Source organism: Musca vetustissima, unplaced genomic scaffold (assembly GCF_032173495.1).
Source record: "Musca vetustissima isolate MV318-11 ecotype Yass unplaced genomic scaffold, APGP_CSIRO_Mvet_v1 utg519469, whole genome shotgun sequence".
In the NCBI taxonomy this organism is placed as follows: Eukaryota; Metazoa; Arthropoda; class Insecta; order Diptera; family Muscidae; genus Musca; species Musca vetustissima.
This window is the reverse complement of record NW_026879675.1, coordinates 2,170-27,360: the sequence shown is the minus strand read 5'-3', so window position 1 is coordinate 27,360 and position 25,191 is coordinate 2,170. Positions and strand designations below refer to the sequence as shown.

The following is a 25,191-nucleotide window of genomic DNA, read 5'->3' as shown; positions in this document are numbered from 1 at the left end:
TGCTGCCGCCGCCTGCCCTGAATTGGGTGGCAGTGGTGGTAATGGTGTTGGATGATTGTATGAGCGATGTAAGATCGGTTCAGCTGACATGGGTCGATAGGGCAGACGTTGCATTATTCTTTTGGGGCATGGGAAGGGACGGAAAAAAGTCACAATATTATTACAAATATTCCAAAAAGAAATCGTACCAAGTCCAATTATTATCATAAACAGAAATAGAAACAAAAAATTCAGAAATTCATAGATTTTTTGCCTTTTTTCAAATAAAATTTAGAAAATTTGTGAGTACCGATTTTTATTTTCCGTCATGGTCATGCCCAGCCCAGAGTCCGATGAGGGACTTCTTCCAGTTGCTGCACTTACTTCCAGATCAATATCGGTTACCTATGTATGATGGTACACAATATGTTTGGGGTTTAGAATTAGTTGTTGTTGGCATTACCTCAAAAAAGATAATTGGCTACACTAATGTTGCAAAAGAGTTGAGTGTGGTGTGTTTTGTTGTTGTTGAAATTCCAACGCTTTGATATTTGAGGTGAACAAATTTAGTGCATACTTTTGGGAGTTAATTTTATTAATTGTAATTATAGTTCGAATTGTTTTGGGTTTCGGGTGAACGTGATTTGATTTGAACAGTGAAGGCATAATTTTTGGGTGAATATTATTTTGTGAACTTTATGATAGATAAATCTATGAAAATGGTGATATGCTATTTAAATAATGGTGTATTTTATTTATTATTTTCAATAATATATGCAAATATTTATGTACGTATTATTGTCTATGGTGTTGTGTGGTTTCATAAAGAGGATTTTTAAGAAAAATTTGTAGTATTAAATTTGTGTTATTTTAATTTATTCTATGGCATAACATTTTAATTTTATTAAAAATAACTGAATTGATTCTCTTATTTAAGCTATAAACGAGAATTTTGAGTATATTTGTTATGATATACATGTTTAGAATTTAAGACCCATAGTGAATGGAACTAATTAAGGATTAAAAACATAAGGATTTTGATTGCCCAAGAATTTTAATTCCATGATTGAATGATTTTAGATATGGATTGATTGATTATTTTATACAGGTTTTATACAATGTTTTTAGTAGAGTTACATTAGACTTTGTAGTTTTGTTCTGTTGATATCAAAAATGAAAATATCGAGCTATTTTAGGCTAGCATCCGAATCACAATTATATATACTCTATGTGAAATATGCTCTAACGAACTTCGTAAAATTGAATGAGGAACAATGAACAGAACAGTATAGTCGGTCGGGTGCGATCATATGTTACCCTACACAACTAACAATGAACTCTAAATTTCTGCGAATCTATATTCCGAGCGTGGTTAATATTTAACTATATTTGCAAATTTTGCCATTTTTCACACAAAGTTCTGGGACCATTTGACCCGCTAAACTGTCACGCTTATTCCATGGTTCGGGTCATAATTCTCCTGTCTAGCGTTAATGCCGATCAGAAAAACAAATACAAATAAAGTTTTTAGTCATCCTTAAAAAACTAACCGATCATTATAAAAAAAGTGAAGTGAAAAAGGCGTTACGTTCGGTCGGGACGAACTTTAGATACCCTCCACCATCGATACAGTTACTTGAAATAAAAATATAAGGAACAAAGCAAAAAGTGGACCTATACCAACATTTCTACAAACCGATTTGTACACCAAATACAAATTTCAGCAATTTTTAATGGAGATTTTTCCTAAAGACACCAACAAATAGGCCGATGTTGGGGACGCATGGTAGGGTGGGACATCCCCAATATACTGCAATTTAGAGGGCACAGTTATATGAGACCATCACCAACGGAACAAGGTTTTATTTCGCGGGGTTGGGCGGAAGTTGCTGGTTCAATATGAAAATTGTCATTGCAGAAAACAACTTGTATGAGTACGTCACTGAAGGGTATACATAATGCGGGACCAATACTGATTACATCGTGTATGAATTACCAAACATTTGTAGTTAACATATCATATGAGATGCTAAGCCAAATTGAGGACTGATGCAGCTCAATTTCCAAACTAACATTTTTGCATCACAATGCCATCCTCTACGGTGCCGACCATATGATACCCTACACAACTTCCACGAAAATCTAACATTCTGTGGTACTACATGCTGAGCTTGGGCAATATTTTGGGATATTTGCACCCTCTTGGTCGACTAGAGGTCAACAAATATTACTAATATTCAGTACAGCTCTTCTAATTACTTGTCCAGATCCCCTTCACGGTGGATTGTGTTGTGATATCCCGCTTTCAATTGTGGCTTATGATCCATAAGTCGATCTGACTCGAAAAAACACAAAAAATTAGGTTTTCGGTACATTTCTACCCAATATTATTATCGGATCATCATCGAAAATTATTAGCATTGTCCTTGACCATACCTGGATCCTCATGGAAAATTTCAAAGCGATCAGCACTATATTTCCGCCCTCTAGTGTGGTAATGGGTTACTTAATAATATATATGAATACGTACCCACCTGTAAATATCTCCCACACCCGAGTACATACTGCAATATAATTGATATCAATTTAAAGGTCAACCACTCCTCTTGAAAATATTATCAACTTCTCGGGTCTATGTCCTTCAGAGGTTGATATATACGCTATAGAATACAAATGTTTTAATTTTTCACACAAAAGTCAGGGTCGATTTGATCCGCTAAATGTTGACCGATCTTTATCAAAACAAGCATGCTGATTCTTTGGCCCGATCCCCTTCTCCATGTAAAAATTCACCCCCTAAATATTAACCGATCTTTACCAAAACAATAGGGGTCTTCATTGAACAGAACTCATCCCACATGCAAATTTTCGTGAAGATTGGTTCATAACTGTGGTCTGCATCGTGTTAACAAATTATAATGGACAGATGGACACACCTGTCTAGATCGACTCAGCTAGTCGAGATATGATCGGTAGACTTAAAGCCGGGTCTAGGACAAATATTTCGCGACGTTACAAACTCTTTTCGGACTTCACAAAGCTATAATACCCTGAAAGCTATGAGGGCTATCCGAAAAAATTACCTATATTTATAATTTTTAGTGAAGAGATTTTGTATACAATAAGAACCCGATGTACCAAAATTTCAGCGAATTCGGTTGAAAAACGCGCTCAATGACGGGTAACCTTATATGGGAACTATGCCTAAACGTGCATCGATATATTCCAACTTGACCTGCCTGCAGACAAAAGACGACTCTGTGCAAAATTTTGGCGATCTATTTCAATTCGTTTAGAGACTAGAGTGATTACAACAGACAGACGAACATGCTTAAATCGTCATAAAATTGTATGCTCGGAAATTATTATTTCCATGATTATTTCGAGGATATAAAATTATAGGGGTCTTCTTTGGCCAAAACCGGCCTTTCATTCAAAATTTCGTGACGATTGGTGTTTACAAATTATAATGGTGTTTACAAATTATAGACGGACGAACACACATGTCTAGATCGACTCAGCTAGTCGATATATAACAAATTGATCTTTAAAATAAATGTCGTTTGGTTCCATTTCGATCATTTTTGTGGGGGTTAGAGAGATTGGAAACTGAAATTTTAATAGTTTAACATGGGGCACGAATCTTTAGTGGTTCGGGTATTATATTAATGTGTTCCAATTTTGAACCAAACATCCTTTTATATAAACTTTCGATGCTTTTTTGAAGGAATTGATCGCATTTTTGATTTCGTGAAAAAAGTATAATTTTGACAATGTTGAAAAAAAGAAAGGGACAAGTTTTTAGGAGGTTCTTTTTCATACAAAATTACATATCCTTATCATTATATCATAGTTTGGTGACAAATGTTCGAAAGTTTATATTGTCAAAGTCCACATTTAAGCAAACAAATTTATTAGTCTTTTTTTTTTTTTGTGGAATTTGTTGAAATGCAGGATTTTGTTAGTGACATTGAAAGTTCATATCTCAGTCAGACTTTATTATTCTTTAGGACAATTGTGTAATAAGTTACATTTTGTAAGATATGCATGTTTTGGTTACCTAAATAAGGTACCGAAACGCTAAATTTCGAACATGATCTCTTTACGAAGAACTCTTCAGCATATTAGTAATGGCAATATTGTCAATGAATCGATATGTGTATGTATGTGAAAGTCTTTTGGCATCATACGCAACATGCTTGCTTTAAATCTGATAATACATACAAATCGAATAAATGTATAATCTAAACATACGTAACTAACATTCTAAACTAATGTAATGAATTTGCAAGGTTCTCTCTTAATATAAATGGGTGTGCATTGAAAAAAAAAACACTTTTCTGAAATATAGGATAAAAGTGAGTGGAACAAGTCTTGAAATATGAGCTTTCCCATAAAATATTGTGAAATGCTTATGTATGTTGTAAAGGCACATTTTAATTAAAATTAATGCCGCTTTCTAACTGCATTGCATCTTAAGCGGGCCTCAGAGTCGCAAATACACTCAACCTTTAAAAGGTAGTCAAAAAATATGTTTATTATATTATTATTGTTTTTGATTGGCGGCTTTTGAAGACGAAATTGTTTTTAAGAAAATTTTTTACTCAATGTTAATTATTTTCAAAAGACCTTTTTAGTATTATTTTATAAATTTATCGAAAACTTCGACAATTGGATAAACATATGTTGTAAATTTGCATTTTTAGAATATTAAAAAACCTTAAGAATTGATTTTTGAAGTACATTACTTCAGAGAGCCCTTAGGCAAATACATTTTTTGATAATGTTTTTGAAGTATATTTTGTATTCGTATTTTTGTAAGAAAATTTTTGAAAAAAAAATCATTGACTTTTTTTAAGAAAATTTTAAAAAGAAGCGATAGAATGAAATTTGATGTTAATTTTTGGAGTATTTATTTCAAATATTATTTATTATATTTAATACTCCTCTTCGATGTATTTGATTTCAAAAGACCCTTTGGTGTTTATTGTTGTAGATCGTTTTCAAAAGAACCCTTAGGGTGCTTGTTTTGAATATTTGGTTCAAACTATGCCATAGAATGTTCGATTATGTTCTTTCGAATTAATGAAATTATTTTCAAAACGAAATAAAATATAGAATTGATTTTTTTTAATTTAGTAAAAATTGACATTCGGTTTTAATTTTTTTGTTTGTTTTTAATTGAAGTTTTTACTGAAACAAAAATAATAAACTAATAAACTAATTTACCAACATTTTAACTATAACCACAAAATACATACATAACATAGAAAACAACGCAAAAAATTAAAAACAAAACAAAACTCAACAAAAATAAAAATAGATTTATGACTTTTTGGAACGAGTATAGAGTCTATATTGGTTTTTGTTTAAATAATATTAAAACTTTATTTTGAAAAAAGTTAACAGAAAAATCAAAAAAAATTGTAGAGGAATAAGTGTAATAGTAACTGTTGTTAGTTTTCTTTATAGAGTAGTATTTAGTTTAAATATATATATATATATATATAATATTTATAATAGAAGCATGCAAGCTACAATATATTTTATTTAAATATATATATAGTGTTTGATAAGACTTTGAGATTTTATGTTATTGTTTTTATTGAAGCAATCTCAAAAAATTTTGTATTTATGTGTGTATTGTTTCTTTATTTATTTATTTCTAAGACAAATCCTATAGTAAACATTGAGGTGTGTATAGAATCAAAGAGTTCTTAACCATTATGAAATGTTATTAATAGTTTTAAAGAAAATTTGCGAAGAAGAGTCGAATAAGTTTTTTTTTTCGAAAATAACATCAACTAATTTTGTATTATGGACTATGTATTACAGCTTACTGTTAAGGTCCTGTTGACTTTCAGGACACAGAACATTATTCTCAAGACACTTTGCTGTATATAAATACTATGCTCTCGGAAGAATCTGTAAATGAAGTATTTCCGAAATGCTTGGATTGTTCCATAAACATTTGCAGGGATTTTGGTGTAAGTTTTTATTTTATTATTTCATCTAGGCTTGGTAAAGGTAATAGGTGTGCAGAGTTTGGTTACAATCGGACATTCCATTAGCCTGATATTGGATTTATAAATATTTAAAATATCCCCATCTTCGAACTTATTAAGATGTGCCAAGTTTGGATTAAATCGGTTATTCCCTTCGAGAGTTATCGTGCGCACCAGCCAGCCAGCCAGACAGACAGACAGACGGGCGGACATGTGTAAATCGACTCCAAATTTTCTGAAACGGATTTGGTCCAATGAAACATGGGGTCTAAAACCAATATTTCGATGAGGCACATTTTCACCGTATCAAAGTGTATATACCTCATTAGCCAATAAAAATACGCATTATTCTTTTTCATAGCATAATTCTTGGTTCTTATTAATTTTTTTTTTTAATTTTTATATGTCTTGTTGTTACGCTGGACAAATTTTAAAACCGTTTCTACCCGAATTTAGGTAGATTAGAAAAAAATCGCTCCAAAATTTTAAAGATATTTTATGTCCTAGTTACGTTTTCTAACCTTAGTGGCAGTAATAGCCTCACAGAAAATGTTCAATACACATTTCCAATAACAAAGGACCGATTGAAAATCTCATCTCGAATTTGAGACTTCTTTTGTTTCCGAATGTTGTGGACATACAAATGTCGACACAGTTGTTCAAAAAAACTTAAATTCTATTGGAATGGTTAAAAACTTTTTTTTGTTTCGAACACAATTATCAAGATTTCATATAATGACGGTATCATATGTTTATTGTAATATTAAGTGTTTATATAGTAATATTTATTATGAAAGTATACGAATATATAATACTGTAGAACAAAAACTCGAAACTTACAGGAAAATTATAAATTATCATGAAAGAAAAGGAGTCAAGATATTGATATATTTGTATACATTCCACAATAAGGTGGATTGTATACAAATTTTGCACAAACATCCTAGGAGGTTTAGTCCTGAAAATGTGATATATCGGTCCAAGTTCTGTTGTAGCCTTCATATAAGGATATTCCCAATCTTCGGCATTTTTTTGGGATTTTGTATTCTCATTGGCTGTTAAAATTCACTGCTAGAAATTATCAATGCCGATCTCTTTTTTTGTAGAGCCCCATTATTAGGTATTTTGATAATTTAAAACGTCTTTTTCGGTATGTTCAGGGTCCTATCATAATACGGGTTTTCTCCAATGCCCCCCATTAATTTTAGATATTTTAAATGCCATCATCATAGTTGAGGTTATAAAAAGATCGGCCGAGACGAACTTAACATCGTTTTTACTTGTTTAAATTAAAACTTTTTCAGAAATCAATTTAAAAATAACAGGAACATGTATGAATCGATGCAGAAAAATACTTCAGAAAATCAATATAAATGTCCAGCCAAATTTTCGCTTTTATTGAGAGTTTTAGTGGTATTTTTCAAGAGAAATGGCGGTATATCGGCAGAAAATGATCAATATAGGTGCATATTCTGACTTGTAGAAAATTATACTATAGGTCATATTAGGCATATTTACCATATAACGGAACAGGGAAATTTGCGATTTGGAGTCTCGAATTTTTGTATCTTTTTTGGTTCTCGGTGGGTTGAATTGAAAAGATTGAAACAAATTTTTATTTTGTGAATCAATTTAGATACGAAATTTGCAATTTTTCATGTTGTACCTACGAGATACAAAAACTAAACATACACGAGAATATGGTCTTGACTGGGTAAAAATGTTGCGATGTTCAATATTTGGATCGCATTATATCAGATATGCACCAGAAGGAATGAACCTACTTTGGATGTAAACTAAATTTGGAAGAGAAATTCGAACGAAAATTTCATCATCAAATTTTCTAAATCTGATTTGGTCTAAATACGCTTGGTGCATTTTTATATCCTATACAACTATGTTTTCAGAGTAATGTAGCTTTGTGTGACCCCAAGAGTTTTTCTAGACTCACCTTTTCGTCATATCTCGACTAGCTGAGTCGATCTAGACGTGTGTGTCCGTCCGTCTGTCCATTATAATTTGTAAACATGACACATGCCACAGTTATGGATCAATCGTCACGAAATTTTGCATGTAGGATGGGTCTGTCCAAAGATTGTTTTGGGTAATGATCGGTTAATATTTAGGGGATGAAATGGACCAACAACTTTTTGTCTGTTTTTGAGGCCACAATAATGACCCGAACACCTCGAAATTTTACACAGAGAAATCATGAATGTTTTGATGAAGGTTGGTCAATATTTACCGGGTCAAATGTACTCAGGCTTTTATGTTAAAAATTACGAAATTTATATTCTATGGCGAATATATTTAGTCCTAAGGGTTAGGTGGATAGTATATCGTTTAGTTTAACAATTACCACAATAGATGGCGGAATTGTAGCGCTGATGTTGAAATGGACCGACATTTTATTTTTGTCTGATGTTCTAGCCACTCTAGACACCACAACTTAAGCCGAACATCAGAAATGTTTCCATCGGGATGGCGATCTGACCAACTAATCCGAATAGCTGTCATGATAATAAACGATCAATATTTAGTGGGTCAAATTAACCAAAACTGTTTTACTATGGGAAAACATAATTCGGAAAGGTGGAGCCTCTAATTGGTCCAGAGATAGGAATATAACTTAGAGGTCAGTGTTAGTTGGGTAGGGTATCATCGGTCCTTTCCCACTATATTGCCCGGCTCACTGGTTTATCTTATCAATGTATCAATATGGGATAAGGTTGTAATTCCTCCTCGCTATAATCGGACACATAATTTTACAGACTTGGTCCGTCAGAAACAGTGGCGTAAATGACATACATTAGGTTTTTGACAAAATACCTATTTCCATTAATGAATTTGGAAATTACGTATGTTTTACTGAAATCCATATAAAATTTCAAAAATTTTTTTTCTCCAAGAAGTTTAGAATTTTTTATTAGTTTTAGTAAGAAACTGTAAAAATACTATGTATTTTTGAAAATAACGGTATATGGTAATAATATTCGAATAAATGATGTTTTCTACATTTATTACATTTTATACAGGTATATGACGTTTACACCTTTTTGACAGTCGAAAACCTAAAAATTCGTCATACGGACCATCCCTGTAATTGTATCATCCAATTTTTGGAATTTTTACGCTGATTGCAATTCTTCAAGAAAATAGTAAGAAAGTTAATGGGGTGGATCGAAAACGGCGATCGAATTATTTTTAAACATGTTTTGTAGAGCGATGGCCACTAATTACCCACTAAGGCAAGGAAGACTATAGTTTCGGATCTCGTCACTGATCCTCATCATTTCCCTTAGTTTTTAGTCTTCCCTCGGCGGACAATGTCATACATTCCCCACTAATAAATAGTTGGTTTTTTAAAAACAACAAACTGGGATTCAGCCTGACTATTTTGCAAAAACAAAATACAAATGCTGAAAATGTCTGCAAATGCATTGTTGACCACGAAGTCTTCCCAGCCTTACCCCTTGGCGGACAATGCCATACATACACAAATAAATAGTTGTTTTTATAAAAACAACAAACTGGGATTCAGTCTGACTATTTTCCAAAAACAAAATAGAATTGGTATCCCAAATAACTCGCCAACACTACTATAAATTATATACATAAAAATTCGAAATTTGTACTTTGACCTCATTCTATTTATAAACCGTGACCCACAAAGTTATAAAATTTTACTGATGTTAAGCTCAAAGTGTCCAGATTTAAAGTATATATCGTTTTTTCGGATCTACCTGAAGTAAACTTTTTGCCAAAAAATTGTATTCCTGACCCATAGTGCGTTGTCTTTTTGCCACGGCAATTTTTTCTCAAAGTAAGCCCCATTTTTTTGTCTTTTTTCTCCTCCTTCATAATCCATTTTGGTTTCCTGTAACTGATTTGTTTTTTGTTCCACAGTGTATTTATTGTTAAAAATAGTTGTTAGTATTTTATTGTTGTGTTCTACATTGTGGTTTATTATTACTATTCTTTTTTTTTTTATAAAACAATAAATTATTGTCACATAAAATTGAGTGTGTTTATTGTTTTTGGGTTTAGTATATTCTTGATGGTGTTTCTCTACTTAGTTATTATAATTATTATTAATATTTTCAACTACTATAAATTACATAATGATGACAACACATTTACAACAACAGCAACAACATTAGTAATATTTGTTAAATGATAACGACGACAACAACAACAACATTAACAACAAATACACATAAAATAAAAAAAAAATCATAATAAAAATTAAATTTTGACACCAAAAAGTGAAGTTAATGGTTAATGTATTTAAATGAAATAAAAATTAATTAACTTAAAAAAATATAATTTATTTTTAAATTAAAATGTCATCCCAACAACATTTAGAATACCAATAAAAATATATTTTAAAAATAAAAAATACCATTAATTTGAGTTTTTTTCGTGTGTGTGTTTTCAGTTTTACACATTTAAAACATGCCACGTTTTATTTAATAATTAATATTTTGTTGTATTTTGGTTTGGGTTAGTTGTTTTCTTTTTTGGTTGTTAATAATAAATAGTTAATAAGCATTTCATTATATAATGTTTTTTTATTTGAAATTTTTTTATTTTTTTGTAATAATAATATAATAATGTTGGTTAATATAGATAGATATTTGAAAGATTGTTTTTTTTTGTTATTATTTGATTTGGAATAGTTGTTTTATAACTTGCATTTCATTTCATTATTGTTTGCTGGGTTATTTGTTTGCAGTGTAGTAGTATTGTTAGTTTATTGCTTTATGGGGTTATATTTCTTTGATTTGCTTAATAATTGAGTTCTTTTTGTTTTTCTTTTAATTATTTGTTAGAAATTGTCTTTAGGCAACTCCAATAGTATGTAGTGTCAGTGTCGTAGAATAAATCTTCTAAAAAGCTTACCGGCAAATCACGCGCACTTTCTCCTTTACGCTGGAATATAAGAAGAAATGCAAGCATATTAATAAGGGCAAAATTTGAATATATGTGGGATACTGAATAATATGCATATACGAGGTCTGACCTAGAAATAACCGTTTTTTTAAATGTTCGATTTTCGATTTTTTTCTTAGTCTATTTTTCTTCGATTATTTACTATTCGAAAAAATGGATCAAAAAAATGTATAACGTTTTCTGTAAAAAATAATTCTTTAAATGCGCAAGGACATTTAAAAAGTCGACTTTGGTGTCTACTATGAGCAGCACACAAGTTCAAATGCGGAATAAACGGTTCAAGGACGGCCAAGAAGATGTCAATGACGATGCTAGAGAGGTTTCATGGTGATAATGGTAATGATATGGTTATAATATTAGGGTGTGCAAAGTTAAGTTCACATCGGATAGTCCGTTCGCACACAATTAATTTTTAGCAAAATGTTGACTATTTTGTGTGGGAGGTAACAGGAGTTAACCTATGGGTACCATCTTATGATTCGATTTAGGTTTGGTAAAAATACAGAGGGAGTGTACCGATTTTCGCCGTCTTCCAAAATTTTACGACGTGATGTAGGCGTGCTAAAGGTTGCAAAGTTTGGTTCAAATAGGATCGACCATTCGCCTGAAGAAGGAGTGGACCGATATTTCACATTCTCGAACTTAAAATTTGTCTGAAATAGTTATTACGATGTGCAAAGATTGGATGATATCGGTTACTTCTTTCGAGAGATATCGTAGGCACCAGCCAGACAGGCGGACAGACAGACGGAAATCAACTCCAAATCGTTTGAAATGGATTTGGTTCAAAGAAACATGTGGTGCAAAATCTAAGAGGTACATTTTTGCCGTAGCAAAGTGTATACACCTTCATTAGCCATAAGGCTGAGGGTACAAAAATGTTCCACATTGACACTAGACAGAACCAGACTGACACTTTTTGACATTAATTTTCTAACATTTTGACTTTCTTTGTACGAGGAGTACTTGCTTTTTAAGATAAATATTAACGTGAGAAAATATTCGATCAAACCGCCTTCTTTATTTGATTCATATGAAATCGACAAATTGTGGAGGAGCCACTGATGGACCTCTGCAGCGGTAGAAGCATGACATTGTACACCCCAAATATCAGACAAGATGGAGCGATAAATATTGCGATGTCGACTTCAAATGGTCTCATTTTTTTATGGTAGTTAGGAAAATTGTCATATTTTACTTTGTTAGGCTGGATTATTTTTTTTCAACTGAAGCGATGTAAATATTCTATTTGATTTAAAAGGTTAAAAGGTTTATTAAAACCATAAATAAGGTACCTCAGGTGTAGATCTTTTAGAGCAACTCGTGAAAAAGACTTCCAAAATTGATTGGAGTAACGAAGGGACTGTGTCCCATAAATATTGTAGGACACCAAAACGAAAGCATGACCTATTTCTTAAACTCAGTGCTTAATTAAAAGGAACTCAGCAGACCGACAAGTATTCTCACAGGACTGTTCAGCCTGCAGGTATATTTAACATTTCCTATGCCATTAAACCCATGTCCTCGAAACCATTTCTTGGCAAATGCCACTATTCCCGGCCTAAATGGCATGGAAAAGGTTGAAGTACTACACAAATTAATTCCTAGAAATATGGAAGAAATGTTTCGTTTTCTGAAGAAGATACGGAAGTGATTAGAAAAGTTTCGGTATTTTGAGGATGTTAACTGAAAATTGTTGTTTTGAGTAGAAAACCTTCCTTCGGTATAGAAAACCTTACTACTGAAAATATTACTATTAGTCTACATTAGCCCCCATATAACGGTACCATCCAAATTTTGGTATTTTGGGGAGGTTAAGAATGTTTTACATCTGAGTTTGCTGATTTTGATAATTTGGATTCTCTTCGGGTAGAAAATCTGCCTACCAAAAATGATCAATATTGGACCATGTTTCGGGGTAGCATCCATACAAGGGATTCACATTGGGTAGAACATCTACTTACAAAAAAATACGTTTTTCAACCCAATGGACTGTAATTTGATATTTGGGATTAACATGGGTTGTCAAATCATCCCAGTAAAAATATAAATGCCGGTCTACGCTTTGTTAAAGATCCCATATACAATTTACCATTTGCGTACCTTTAAGGTTTAAGAAGCATTTTCTGACTGACGAAATTGTCGTTGTAGGATATATACCTATTAGCAGAATAAATTGTCTGCTGACATAGTCACCAAATATGGTTTCCGACCGTTTTAGAAAAGTTTGAATGTGAAGAATATAAACATAAATTTAATATGCAAATATTTCGTTGTAATGATGGCTTGAAAATTAATTTTAATATCTACAGTTTGTAAAGACAAGTTACTAATCGCTTTGAACGAATCGTCGATTTTTTTAATATTTCGAGGATAATGGTATAAAATCATTTTCCAATATATAAATATGAAAATACAAATCAATTATATAGTTTACTTACCCTTAATCGTTCGCCACTGTATGGATCGCGCTCTCTACGATAGACTAGCTCATCATATCGTGTGCGATCCTCAGGAAATATAAGTTCACGGATTTCCGTCACTAGTGTATGCTGCAAGAGACAAAAAGAAGAAAAATATAACGATTTTAATGGAGTTATTATATAGAGTGAAATATATATATATATGTATATATATATATATATATATACATATATATTAATGCTGTGTTCCAAATTCGATGAAAAAATACATGAATAATCCCCGTTATCAAATCTTAATATAATGCTCGCTGGGACGATATTTCCTACATTTTAGTTCCTACATTTTAGGCATGTTAGTGACCCTAACCATATTTTGCCAATTGTCATTTCAGACAATTTGCAGTCGATTTAAAAATGCCCGCGTGTCCCTCTGGCTGATGCGCACGATAACTGTCGAATGAAGTAACAAATTTCATCCAAACTTTGAACATCGTAATATTTATACCAAACTAAAACCATGTTCAAAGAGGGGGAATATCAGTCCACTTCTTCTGGTATATCTTCTACAAATGGTCAAAATCTAGATGAAAATTAATTTTGAACTAAACTTTATGCAACCGAATATGTTAATATTGTTGGAGAATGGCACATATCGGCGCATTCCTCCTAGTACCTCCCCCCAAAGGGTCAATATTATAAAATCCAATAAAAGCTAATGAAATACACCTAAGTCTGTTTTTACACGGTAGATTGGTTCCAGAAGAAGCCGTGTAAAAAAGACATTGATCTTATACATAAAGGGAATTCCCCTAAATTAGTGCTATTCACATTTGCTTTGACCAGTAAAAATTGTTTGTACGCGCTAAAGGGGAATTCACTTAAATCTTTAAGCTAGTGTTCGCAAACTATCGATGGTTTTAAACTTTGTTTCTTTCATAAATACTTTTTTGTGATATGAACATACTTCGCAAAAATTAAATTTGACAAACAAATTTAAGTACACAACATTTCAAATCGTGCTAAATGGAATAAAATCGTCTAAAAAAATTAAAAATATTCAATTTTCAAACCGTGTTATTTCAAAACCGTGTACAAAAAGACCGTGTAAAAACAGACTTAGGTGTATTATCGGACTAACTATAATATTCGAAATCGGGCCCATCGGCCCATTCATCCCATCATTTCCGATTTGATACAATTTGGGCACATCGAAATATTTCTTTCAAACTTTACTCACGCTCGAAAATGTGTTATATGTGTTCCCTCCATCTCCACTAAAAACTATAAGTATAGCCCAACATATAACTCTGTCCTTTAAATTGCAGTTTATTGTTGATTTTATACACATGGGACCACCGGTTGGGGTTTGAGGTTTTTATCCCTGTAAAAAAGTTGTGTGTCTTGTGGTTTACAACAGCCGCTTGGTACAATTGTCAGTATAGGTCCACTTTCTGGTATGTTCCATATATCCCCCATTATTCCATACATCAGAAGTCTCGCCTTTGTTAATAATTGTCAATACTTTTAGGTGAAACATAATATTAATATTCAGTAGCGCAGGTTCACTTATTTGTAATAAACCCTACATAAATACGTTGGAACTTAAATTTCAAGTAACTGTCAGTATTCATAAGGTGGAGGGTTGGAACTTTAATTTCAAGTAACTGTCAGTATACATAAGGTGGAGGGTATCTGAAGTTCAATCCGGCCGAACTTAACACTTCTTTCACTTGCTTTTTATACCCTTCACCACCCTGTGGTACAGGGTATTATGTCTTTGTGCATATGTTTGTAACAGGCAAAAGGAAACGAGATAGACACATGGTTCCTTTTGAGAATATGCATAGAATCACTTTCTAAATCGATTTATGCATGTCCGTCCGTCCGTCTGTCTGTCTGTCTGTCCATGTTAAATTGTAAACAAAGTACAGGTCGCATTTATGATCCGCATTGGATGAAATTTGGCATAGGTCACTTATTCGGTCCAAGGACGAACCCTATTGAAATTGGGAAAAATCGGTTCAGATTTAGATATAGCTCCCATATATATATTTAACCGATTTCATGTAAACGGTCCCTATATATCTTTCGATTTGCACGAAATTTGGTACAGCTTAATCATTTAGGTCTAAAATAATGTCTGCAAAGTTTCGTGAAAATCGGTCCAGATTTAGATATAGCTCCCATATACAGTTTCGTCTGATTTCATGTAAATGGTGCCCCAAAGTCCCTATATATCTTTCGATTTGCACGAAATTTGGCATATCATACTGAATGGGCCTAGAATGATGTCTGCCAAGTTTCGAGAAAATCGGTCCAGATTTAGATATAGCTCCCATATATAGTTTCGTCCGATTTCATGTAAATGGTGCCGCAAACTCCCTATATATCTTTCGATTTGCACGAAATTTGGCATATCGTACTGAATTAAGCCTAGAGTGATGTCTGCCAAGTTTCGAGAAAATTGGTCCAGATTTAGATATAGCTTCCATATATTGTTTCGTCCGATTTCATGTAAATGGTGCCCCAAAGTCCCTATATATCATTCGATTTGCACGAAATTTGGCATAACGTACTGAATTGAGGCTAGAATGATGTCTGCCAAGTTTCGGGAAAATCGGTCCTGATTTACATATAGCTCCCATATATAGTTTCGTCCGATTTCATATAAATGGTGCACCAAAGTCCCTATATATCCTTCGATGTGCAGGAAATTTGGCATAACGTACTGAATTGAGCCTAGAGTGATGTCTGTCAAGTTTCGAGAAAATCGGTCCGGATTTCGATATAGCTCCCTTTTATTATAGATTGATTTTAAGTAATTGACAAGTGACAAGTTTGTTTGAAATCGCTTAATATTTGGACAGAGCTTCCATATATATTTTCGCCCGATTTCAAGTAAATTGGGCATCAAACTCCTCAGTTAGTCAGATTGATATCAAATTTTGTACAACTTACAAAATTGAGCATAGAATTACGTAATTGCGTTTTGTAGAAGTACAGACATAGCCCAACGGTTGACCTATTTATCTTTGTTTGAAGTCGATTTACATACTTTATGTATAGATCTAGGTAGATTCACATTTAGATAAATATCACATATTTTATTTCATCCAATTTCATGTTAATAATCCTGTTTAATATACCCATAGTGGTGAAGGGTATCATATAGTCGGCCCCGTCCGACTTTACTACTTTCCTTACTGGTTTTTCGTTCAGTTTGAGTTCTTAGGGGACATTTACAAATGACAATAATCTGGAATGTAGGGTTCTGGAATCAGAAATATATCGGGCTATGCACTTTTTCGAATAGCTGCAACAATAACAATACTACTACTTTCTTGTAGGATTCCTCCTCATAGAAAGATTCAGTTATATGTTCCTGTTGATTTTGTAACATCACGATTATATATATATATATATTGTGCATCACGGAGCATTATATTTTGAACTGGTATTTGGGAAACTTTGTATGTTTTGATAAAGATTTGTCAAAAGTTAGTGTCTCAAATGAACCAATTAGTACATTTCGAATATTCATAGTGCGAATTTTTTTATTATTACTCAATCCTGTACATTAAAAGTGATATCTAAGTCAATGTTTATGATTTAGTCTCTTAAATATCGCACATAGTTATTGTAGTATTTTCATTACTAGTTTTAGTACCGAGTAGTACTTTTCAAGTACTTTACACTATTATTCTTATTATCCATCTATTCAATAACAACTGTACTAAATATGGTACAATTTAGTACTTTTTGTGATTGCAGTACAAATGTTCATGGTTTTGGTTCTTACTATATGGAGAGATGTACGCTTATAGTACGCAATTTAGTACCATTTCGTACATATCTGTCCTATGTAAGAGCTTTAATGAGATTTTTTAAACGAGTTTCTTGCCGATTGCAGTTTTTTGAAAAACTATATTTTCAAAGCTGTAATTTTAACACAGCTAATATATCTTCCTAAAATTTTCATATATTGATCAACTTAATCACTTACCTTTTCATATGTATCTAACATTTCTAATAAGACGGCTACAAAGGCATCTATGGTCATTGCTCTCGCAGTATATTCGGCGATATAATACGAAAGACTTGCAAAATGGTGTCGCGGCAGTAGAGAACGGGCCTTCTCTTCTACCATGGCGGTGATTTGACCTTTTCGACGGGCTCTGAAACAAGAGAAGGAAATAAATATGTAAGCATTTGTTCTTAACGGCACACAAGGAATTATATTAGCTTACCTTGTCCCCGTGGGACTATACGCATCATATGGCTCCATTTCAATGGAGGTACAGGAATGTGGCACTTTACCCACATCACGTATGACCAATGACATACGCTTGTGGTATTTCAGCTGGCTAACAGCCTCATCATGGGTAACATCTTGAAAGGATTGACCGTTGACTTCTAATATTTCATCGCCCACCATAAGGCCGGCACGATCTGCCACACTGTCCTTGTCGACACCCGTCACGAATATACCCAGGCCATATTCGACACCGCCTCGTATCATCAGGCCCAATGACTGGCCGGGTTCTATTAATAACTCAACACAACGTATTCTGCAACAAGGAAAACATTTTTGAAATATAGACCATTTCCGTGACGTAAGGGTAATATAAAGCATTTTACCTATCCCTTCGATCACTTCGTCGTCCGCCATATTCCATGGGCGGTGAGGCAGGTCTCCCGTGTCTATCCATCCAGGAACATGTCTGTCGATATGGCAACGAACCAGTTGCTCCTATGGCGGCACCCGGTGGCAGTGCTGTCGGTTGTGTGAGCAGGGGAGCCATTGAAGCGTACATCGGATCACGGGAGGGTGGGCCAAAGCCATGCAGCGGCGCCGTTGAGTTTAGCGTGGGTGGTGATCGTACCGTCATACTGATTTGACGTTGTGATTTCAATATCTGCACACATCTCTGCGTTAAGAAAAAATGTGGCAATAGAAGAGACAAAAAGGAAGAAGGCGAAGAAGAAAGGAGAGAAAGTTCGAAAAAAAACGAGAACACAAAAGAATAAAAACAAGGAAACACAAATAAAATAAATAAAAGTGAACAAAATGGAATTAAAACAAATACAAAATAGTTATATAGAAAAAGATAGATAGAGGAGAGTGATAAACAGAGTGGTACAGAATGGAAATATGGAAAATAAAAGCAAAGCAAAACCAATACGGAAATTTCAAAATAATTTTGAAATAAAGAAGAAATAATATTCGAAAGAAAAAAACGCAGTGCTGGTCTTTTGTAAGTGGTTTGTGTCGGGGATCAATGCAAAGGATAATTATCCTTTTTTTGTGCACTTTGGTGTGTATTTAGAATTTTTTTGTGTTCTTTGTGTTTTCATTGTTTGTTTTGGGATTAGAGGTGCAGTATTTAACTCAAATTAAAACTGATAAAATTTACATACATACGTACATAATGAAGAACAGAATAGAAAACTTATTCTATTGCCAATTTTTTCTCATAGTGTATTAGTGTTGTAGTTTCATATACATATTATTGGTTATGTCCAAAATTATTGTTTCAATATTATGTGTGCCCAGATTCTACTTCAATGTGATGCATTTAATTCTAATTGTGTATATGAATGTCCAGTCGATATGGTACCGACCAATTAAAAAAATGTTCCTACATTTTTAGAACTCCTATATTCTACAATTAGGTATATATATCCTACAGGTATTATTTTTCCTATATATGAAATTCATACAGAAAAGTTGACTTATCGAACCTTTAGATACGTCCAACTATGCCAATCATTCGGGTTACGTTTAGTATTATATGTGTGACCGCCAATTGCAGAATTCAGAAATAATAAGTAAACACATCGTTAAGGCCAGCTAAGGCTAACTTTCTCAAAATTTCTTAAATCAGTCGGAGCTTTTATATGGATACTATGTTATTGCATTAAGTGGAAGTATGTTGTTCATGCTCTGAAAACATTATATACCAGATAATCAGGTTGGAAAACTTAGGTTTGAACTTGAAAATATCGCAAACTAAACGTGACATTTGTGTGGGCTTATTTGAAAACATTAACCTATATCGAATTATTTTTGGAAAAAATGTTTTTTATTCCCCACAAATCCGATATCCCAAATTTTAGCTACTTTAATTATAAAAATTCTCTTATCGAGCTTAATAAAACTTAAAAGTCGGTAGGACCTATGGCTATGTCAAAACATGAACATGCAATGATCATTTTTTGTTACAGCCACATTGTTGGATAAATGCGGCTATTTATAGACTGAAAATCAAACTGGAGCCAATTCGGTTGAAAAACGTGCCCAATCCCTCTAAAATATACACATTTTGGAGTTATCGTTATAATTTTCATTATGAATATTTTTTAAAAAGTCGAAGGTTGCGTAAAACAGAGCGTACCCAAAAGAGTTAAAATTTCCACAACAACTAACTTATGGAATTCGAAAAACATCGAACGAAATATATATGAGTTATTGTTCGATCATGCCGTGAGATTGGAATATTGCTGACATCTGTGAGAAACAAAATTTTTTAAAAATATATCCGGCGCCAAATCCACAGCCACGCAGTTCATTACATCGTTGTAATGACTCTACCTTGGAGTATTGGGTGTAACGATTGATTTGCAAAGTTCTGTCTGTTATATGACCGATATTTTTTATGTCATAATATGTATTTCACATTAGTAAAACACATCACCGCTAAGGAGTAAAATTTCCTACAGAAAATTATTTTCCCTACGAAACTTATTTTTCTATCGATAAAAATGTAATCAAAAGGAAAAGATAAATTTGTCCTCTTATTGGGAAGAGAAAAATTTCTTCAGTATTTTCCATTCACAATGTCTTAAGACGGTTATTTAGTGAATAGTATAATGAATTGGATTCAAAAGCTTGGCTGTGAAGTATTCCAATGTTTCGGTGTCTTCCCCACACGGTCTTCACCTTCTGATTTCCACGTATAAATGTGTCTGTAAGAATATATGTCAGTCTGCGATTTTCCTTTTTGCTAAACGTCAAGATTTGCTTTGTGTTATCCCTATTTAGGGATACAATTTTTGTGTTCTTTCCTCGTTTTTTTTCAAAGAATGTTGTGGGTCTTTTGCCCATGACCTCAGTTCTAGGCGTGTTGCGTAAATAGGTTTGGCATTAGTCACATCTATATTGAGTCAGTCAATAGCACTTCTGCCGTGTATATGATTCTGTGACCAATATGATTCGTACAAGAGCATGTCGAGAGAAATTATTGATGGTTTTTATACATTTGGAAGCTTTTATAGCTTGTAAGTTAAACGTATTTTCCCTTACAAGTGTCATAACGCTGTCTATGAAGATTTACACATGTCCGTCTGTCTGTGGTAATCACTCTAGTCGAATTGAGAGTAGATCGCCGAAATTTTGCATATAGTTCTATTTTGTCTATAGCCAGGTCAAGTTCGAAGATGGGTCCTTGTTTAAACATAGCCCGCGTATAAGGTATTTTTGGATTCCTATTTGATAACAAAACTTCCTACCAAAAGTATTAATATTCGCCACCTTCTGGGTGTAGTCCTCAGACAATCTATTTTCATGCATATGTTAGTAACATGCGAAAAGAAACGAGATATACTAATGGTACCTTTAGAGAATATGCATAGAATAATTTTCTGAGTCGATTTATGCATGTCCGTCTGTCCATGTATTCTAGTTAGCAAAGTGCAGGTCGCATTTGTGATCCGAATTTAATGAAATTTGGAACAACCCACTTTTTTGTCCCTTGAAAGAATCCTATTGAAATTGGTGAACATGGGCTCAGATTTAGTTAGAGCCCTCCATATATACTTTTATCGAATTTTAAAGACTTTTGGCCGAATGGCACACAATTTTGCAAAACGTACTGACATTAGTATAGCAAAACGTGTGTCAGGTTTTGTTGAAATCGGTTTAGATTTATATATAATTCTTATTTTTTGTTATTTGAATTTTGCCTTGTAAGGGCAGTGATCATTTGAAAGTAATTTTAAGTGGTTATTTATAGTCTTTCGAGTCGAGCTTGATGATCTAAGTTTTGCAATGAAAAGGAAAGCCAGGAGAAGAACCTACGTACCCACCATTATGCGACGCGTTTCGCCGTTGGTTAAGCGGCTCATCAGGCATATTGGGCTATGTGGCTTTACAAATGTCGTACGTTGATAACTTGTATTTATTCCGCCTGATACGAAATTTGCATATGCGAATTAAATTCAAATTTGTCAAAGTTCGACATTTGTCTTCATTCTAGGAACAGTCCTTTTCAAAGCAGATTTTTGTTGTAGAGATGGATAATTAATCCACACACCTACAATTGCTTCCTGGTATACACATGTTTTTGCGCAACCGTTTTTGGAAGTGTTGATGGCTCAGAACGTTAAGCGGTCTTGGCAACATTAGTGTTGCTCAGAGGACCTAGTTTCGAGCCCTAGCCGTGCTCGGCTGAAATTAATTTTTGTTATTTGAATTTTGCCTTGTAAGGGCAGTGATCATTTGAAAGTAATTTTAAGTAATTCTTATATATTTTCGTCCCATTTTTTGAAAATGGTGCAGCAAAAAGACCATTTTTGGCAGATTGATATACAATTTGGTACAATGTACTGAATTGATTAGAGCCCAAGTTCGTACAATTTCATGACAATTATCTTTAAAAAATGTGACGTTTGTTAGGATGCATCTGTTGAATATACCGAAAGTGGTAAAGGGTATCATATATTGGCCCCGTCCGACTTTACTAATTTCCTTACTGGTGTTGTAATAATATGGATGACCATACGTTCATGACGTAGGATTATAATATCGTTGTTCGAATTGGCTCGTATTTTATATTTGGGTTGATCAAATCTTCCTACCAAAAATTATAAATATTGGTCCACGTTTTGCTATCGTCCTCACATATGGGCAGTGTTGCCAATTTAGCACTTTTAGTGCTAGATTTAGCACTTTTTAAACTCGTTTAGCACCACAAAAAAAATTGATCTAGCACCTAGCATCTTCTTTAGCATTTTTATTTTTTCAGGATATTTTCGATTTCATATAGACCTATTGAAATTTATTCATGTTTTACGCTATGAGTTTGATTTGCCAATATTATGAAAGTGTCAGTAAATCTGTGAACAAGTAAAGAAACCCGATGAACCTAAATTGTAAACTTTCTGGAAAGATGTATTTTATTCAACGGATTCCAGAATGTCAAATTATAGTCACATCATAGAGCCGTAATTGGGTCGCGTCCCACTTTATATGGGAGTTATGACAAGAGATGGAGTACATCAAAAAATTTTTCGCACACATATTTTTTAAATTACAGACACATAGGTGGGAAAAAAAGTTGTAAACCCTTAAAAGTATGCGAATAGAACGGAAATGTTATATGGAGTATATGTCCAAATATAGAAAATTGTCCGCATTAGTATTTTCTACCCTAAGAGAGGTGGGTACTTTAATATGTGTGCTATGAGCAAACCCTAAACTAGATTGAAAATTTTCTGCATATGTGCCAGCCTCTGAAAACGTGTAACGTGGATGCTACCCCGAAACACGGAATGCATAATGTGAATCCAAAATATCAAATTGAAGCAACTTCGGTTGATAAACGTGACTAAAGTCACCAAAACACCGAATAATTAAAGACCCATATTGATAATTTTTAGTAGGAATTTTTTTTCCAATGAAAATCCAAAAAATCAAATTAGAACCAATTCGGTTTGGGGCTACCCTAAAAAGGGCAGATATATCCAATTTACAATACCAAACATGGTAGAATTATTAGTAATGTGCAAAATTTCAAATATCTGTCTTTAATATTGCGGCTACATCGAATAATTAAATTCTGATTAAGAATATAAAAGGTGAATATTTCGAGGTGTTGCAAGAATATTTAAAATACTCTTACTCCATCTTGTGTATATAATGCATTTTTAAAAGATAAATATCTCATTATTAGCTATAAGCGAAGTTCCTTCTATAAACTTTTTAGCACTTTTTTTTTAAATTTTTTAGCACTTTCTAGCATTTTTCTAAACAAAATCTGGCATTTTTTGTCGACAATGTTTTGGCAACACTGCATATGGGTAACACCAGGGACGTACGCAGGGGGGGGGCGGCCGTTTTTTATTTTGAAGATTTTAGCTAAATTTTCTTACAGAAGTGCCTCTGTATATTTGGCTCCAATACAAAGGTCCCGCTTAATTTTTGGTACGGTGGAGTACCTAGCCCCTGAGTATCCTATCCTGAGTGTCTGTGATGTGGTATTTAACTTTCTCAGAGTATGGATAACCTACCTGCAGACAATAATGGTCGGCATATAAAGGTCTCGACTCTTTGTTTATGAAATTTTGAATGTACAGTACATAGTAGAGAGTATAAAAAGTTGGCCGAACTTATCGAAGTTTCTACTACTTCATTCAAAGATGAAACATTCTACAGTTAACAAGAAGTTGATGACAGCCTAATCAAGAAAAAAGTTGGCTATTTTCACTATTGTTTCTCACGACCTGAACGAAGTGCATATATCGATTAAAAGTGAATATAACAATTTCTAGTGAAAAATTTACACTTCTGACCACTTGATCAAAAAATATTGAAATTTAGTTGGGATGTTTTGTTATATTCCCTATTTAGTTTTGACCTCACACCAACGTCAAAATAATTTGTTGACATCCTGAAAATGCAGATGTTCCGTCAAAATATCATCCTTTCAATCCTTTAAATACATTTGTATGCTAATAATTAAGAAAATCTTGTATTCATAATAAATGTAAACGGTGTGAAACCTAAACTATTGTAACATAATAATTACCCAATAGTTTCATAAATACAAAATGAATTTATTTTAATTTATTTATTTTACATCAAATTTAAAACAATTGTACGTAGGAAACCTTTAATGATATTTGAAAAATTCTAGCCTAAATGAAGGAGCAATTAATTTTTGTTTTCATCTTTGAACTGATAATCATTACTCTAGCCCACCTACAATCTAAGTGACTTCAGTTATACAAGCGGACAGACAAATAAATGGACTCTAAACTACAATTTCCAATTCTAGATTTAATTTTCATCTTCTTCCTTGCCTTATTTTGATGTAATTGTATTATTAGCTTGGTACAAGTTTTTCGGTATTATTTCAAAATAAAATAAAAATATTTCACAAATTAAAAACGTATTTTTTCTTTTTTTGTTCGTTTGTTTCTTTGTAGTGTAAATGTGAATAAGTTTGTCATATAAATATTTATATATATTTTGCTACTAAAAAATCAAACAAACAACGTATTCTAATTGCAATTATCTCCTTGGCGGGCCGAGGGGAGATAATTGAAATTAAAACACAATACGAATACTTACTTTTAGCGCTTCCTCGTGATTAATTGAAGTGAATGGAGTACCATTCACTTCTAGGATAGTATCACCGGGACGCAAACCGGCACGCTCGGCAACGGAATTTTCCTCGATGCGTGATATATAGACACCAAGGCCTGGAAAAAAAGGAAGGACCATATTTTAATTAATATAAAATTTATAATTAAAAATATTAAATACATTTTTATACCCTTCACCACACTGTGGTACAGGGTATTATGTCTTTGTGCATATGTTTTTAACAGACAAAAATAATCGAGATAGACCCATGGTTCCTTTTGAGAATATGCATAGAATCACATTCTGAGTCGATTTATGCATGTTCGTCTGTCCGTCCGTCCATATATTTTTGTTAACAAAATACAGGTCGCATTTATGATCCGATCTGGATGAAATTTGGCACAGGTCACTTAATTGGACCAAGGAAGAACCCTATTGAAATTGGAGAAAATCGGTTCACGTTTAG

The 25,191-nt window shown here is 33.1% G+C and overlaps 1 protein-coding gene across 1 annotated transcript; it reads right to left on the bottom strand.

Annotated features, from left to right (window-relative positions):
• Positions 1–9: 9 nt before the first annotated feature.
• On the bottom strand, positions 10–24,841 carry LOC133324707 (whirlin-like; the record flags this gene model as incomplete). Its single annotated transcript, XM_061533549.1, has 8 exons — positions 10–118; positions 290–384; positions 10,887–10,916; positions 13,379–13,489; positions 17,364–17,535; positions 17,608–17,928; positions 17,999–18,288; positions 24,711–24,841. Coding segments are annotated over 8 exons (1,259 nt in total), but the record flags the coding sequence as incomplete, so codon positions are not given.
• Between the last annotated feature and the right edge of the window lie 350 nt (positions 24,842–25,191).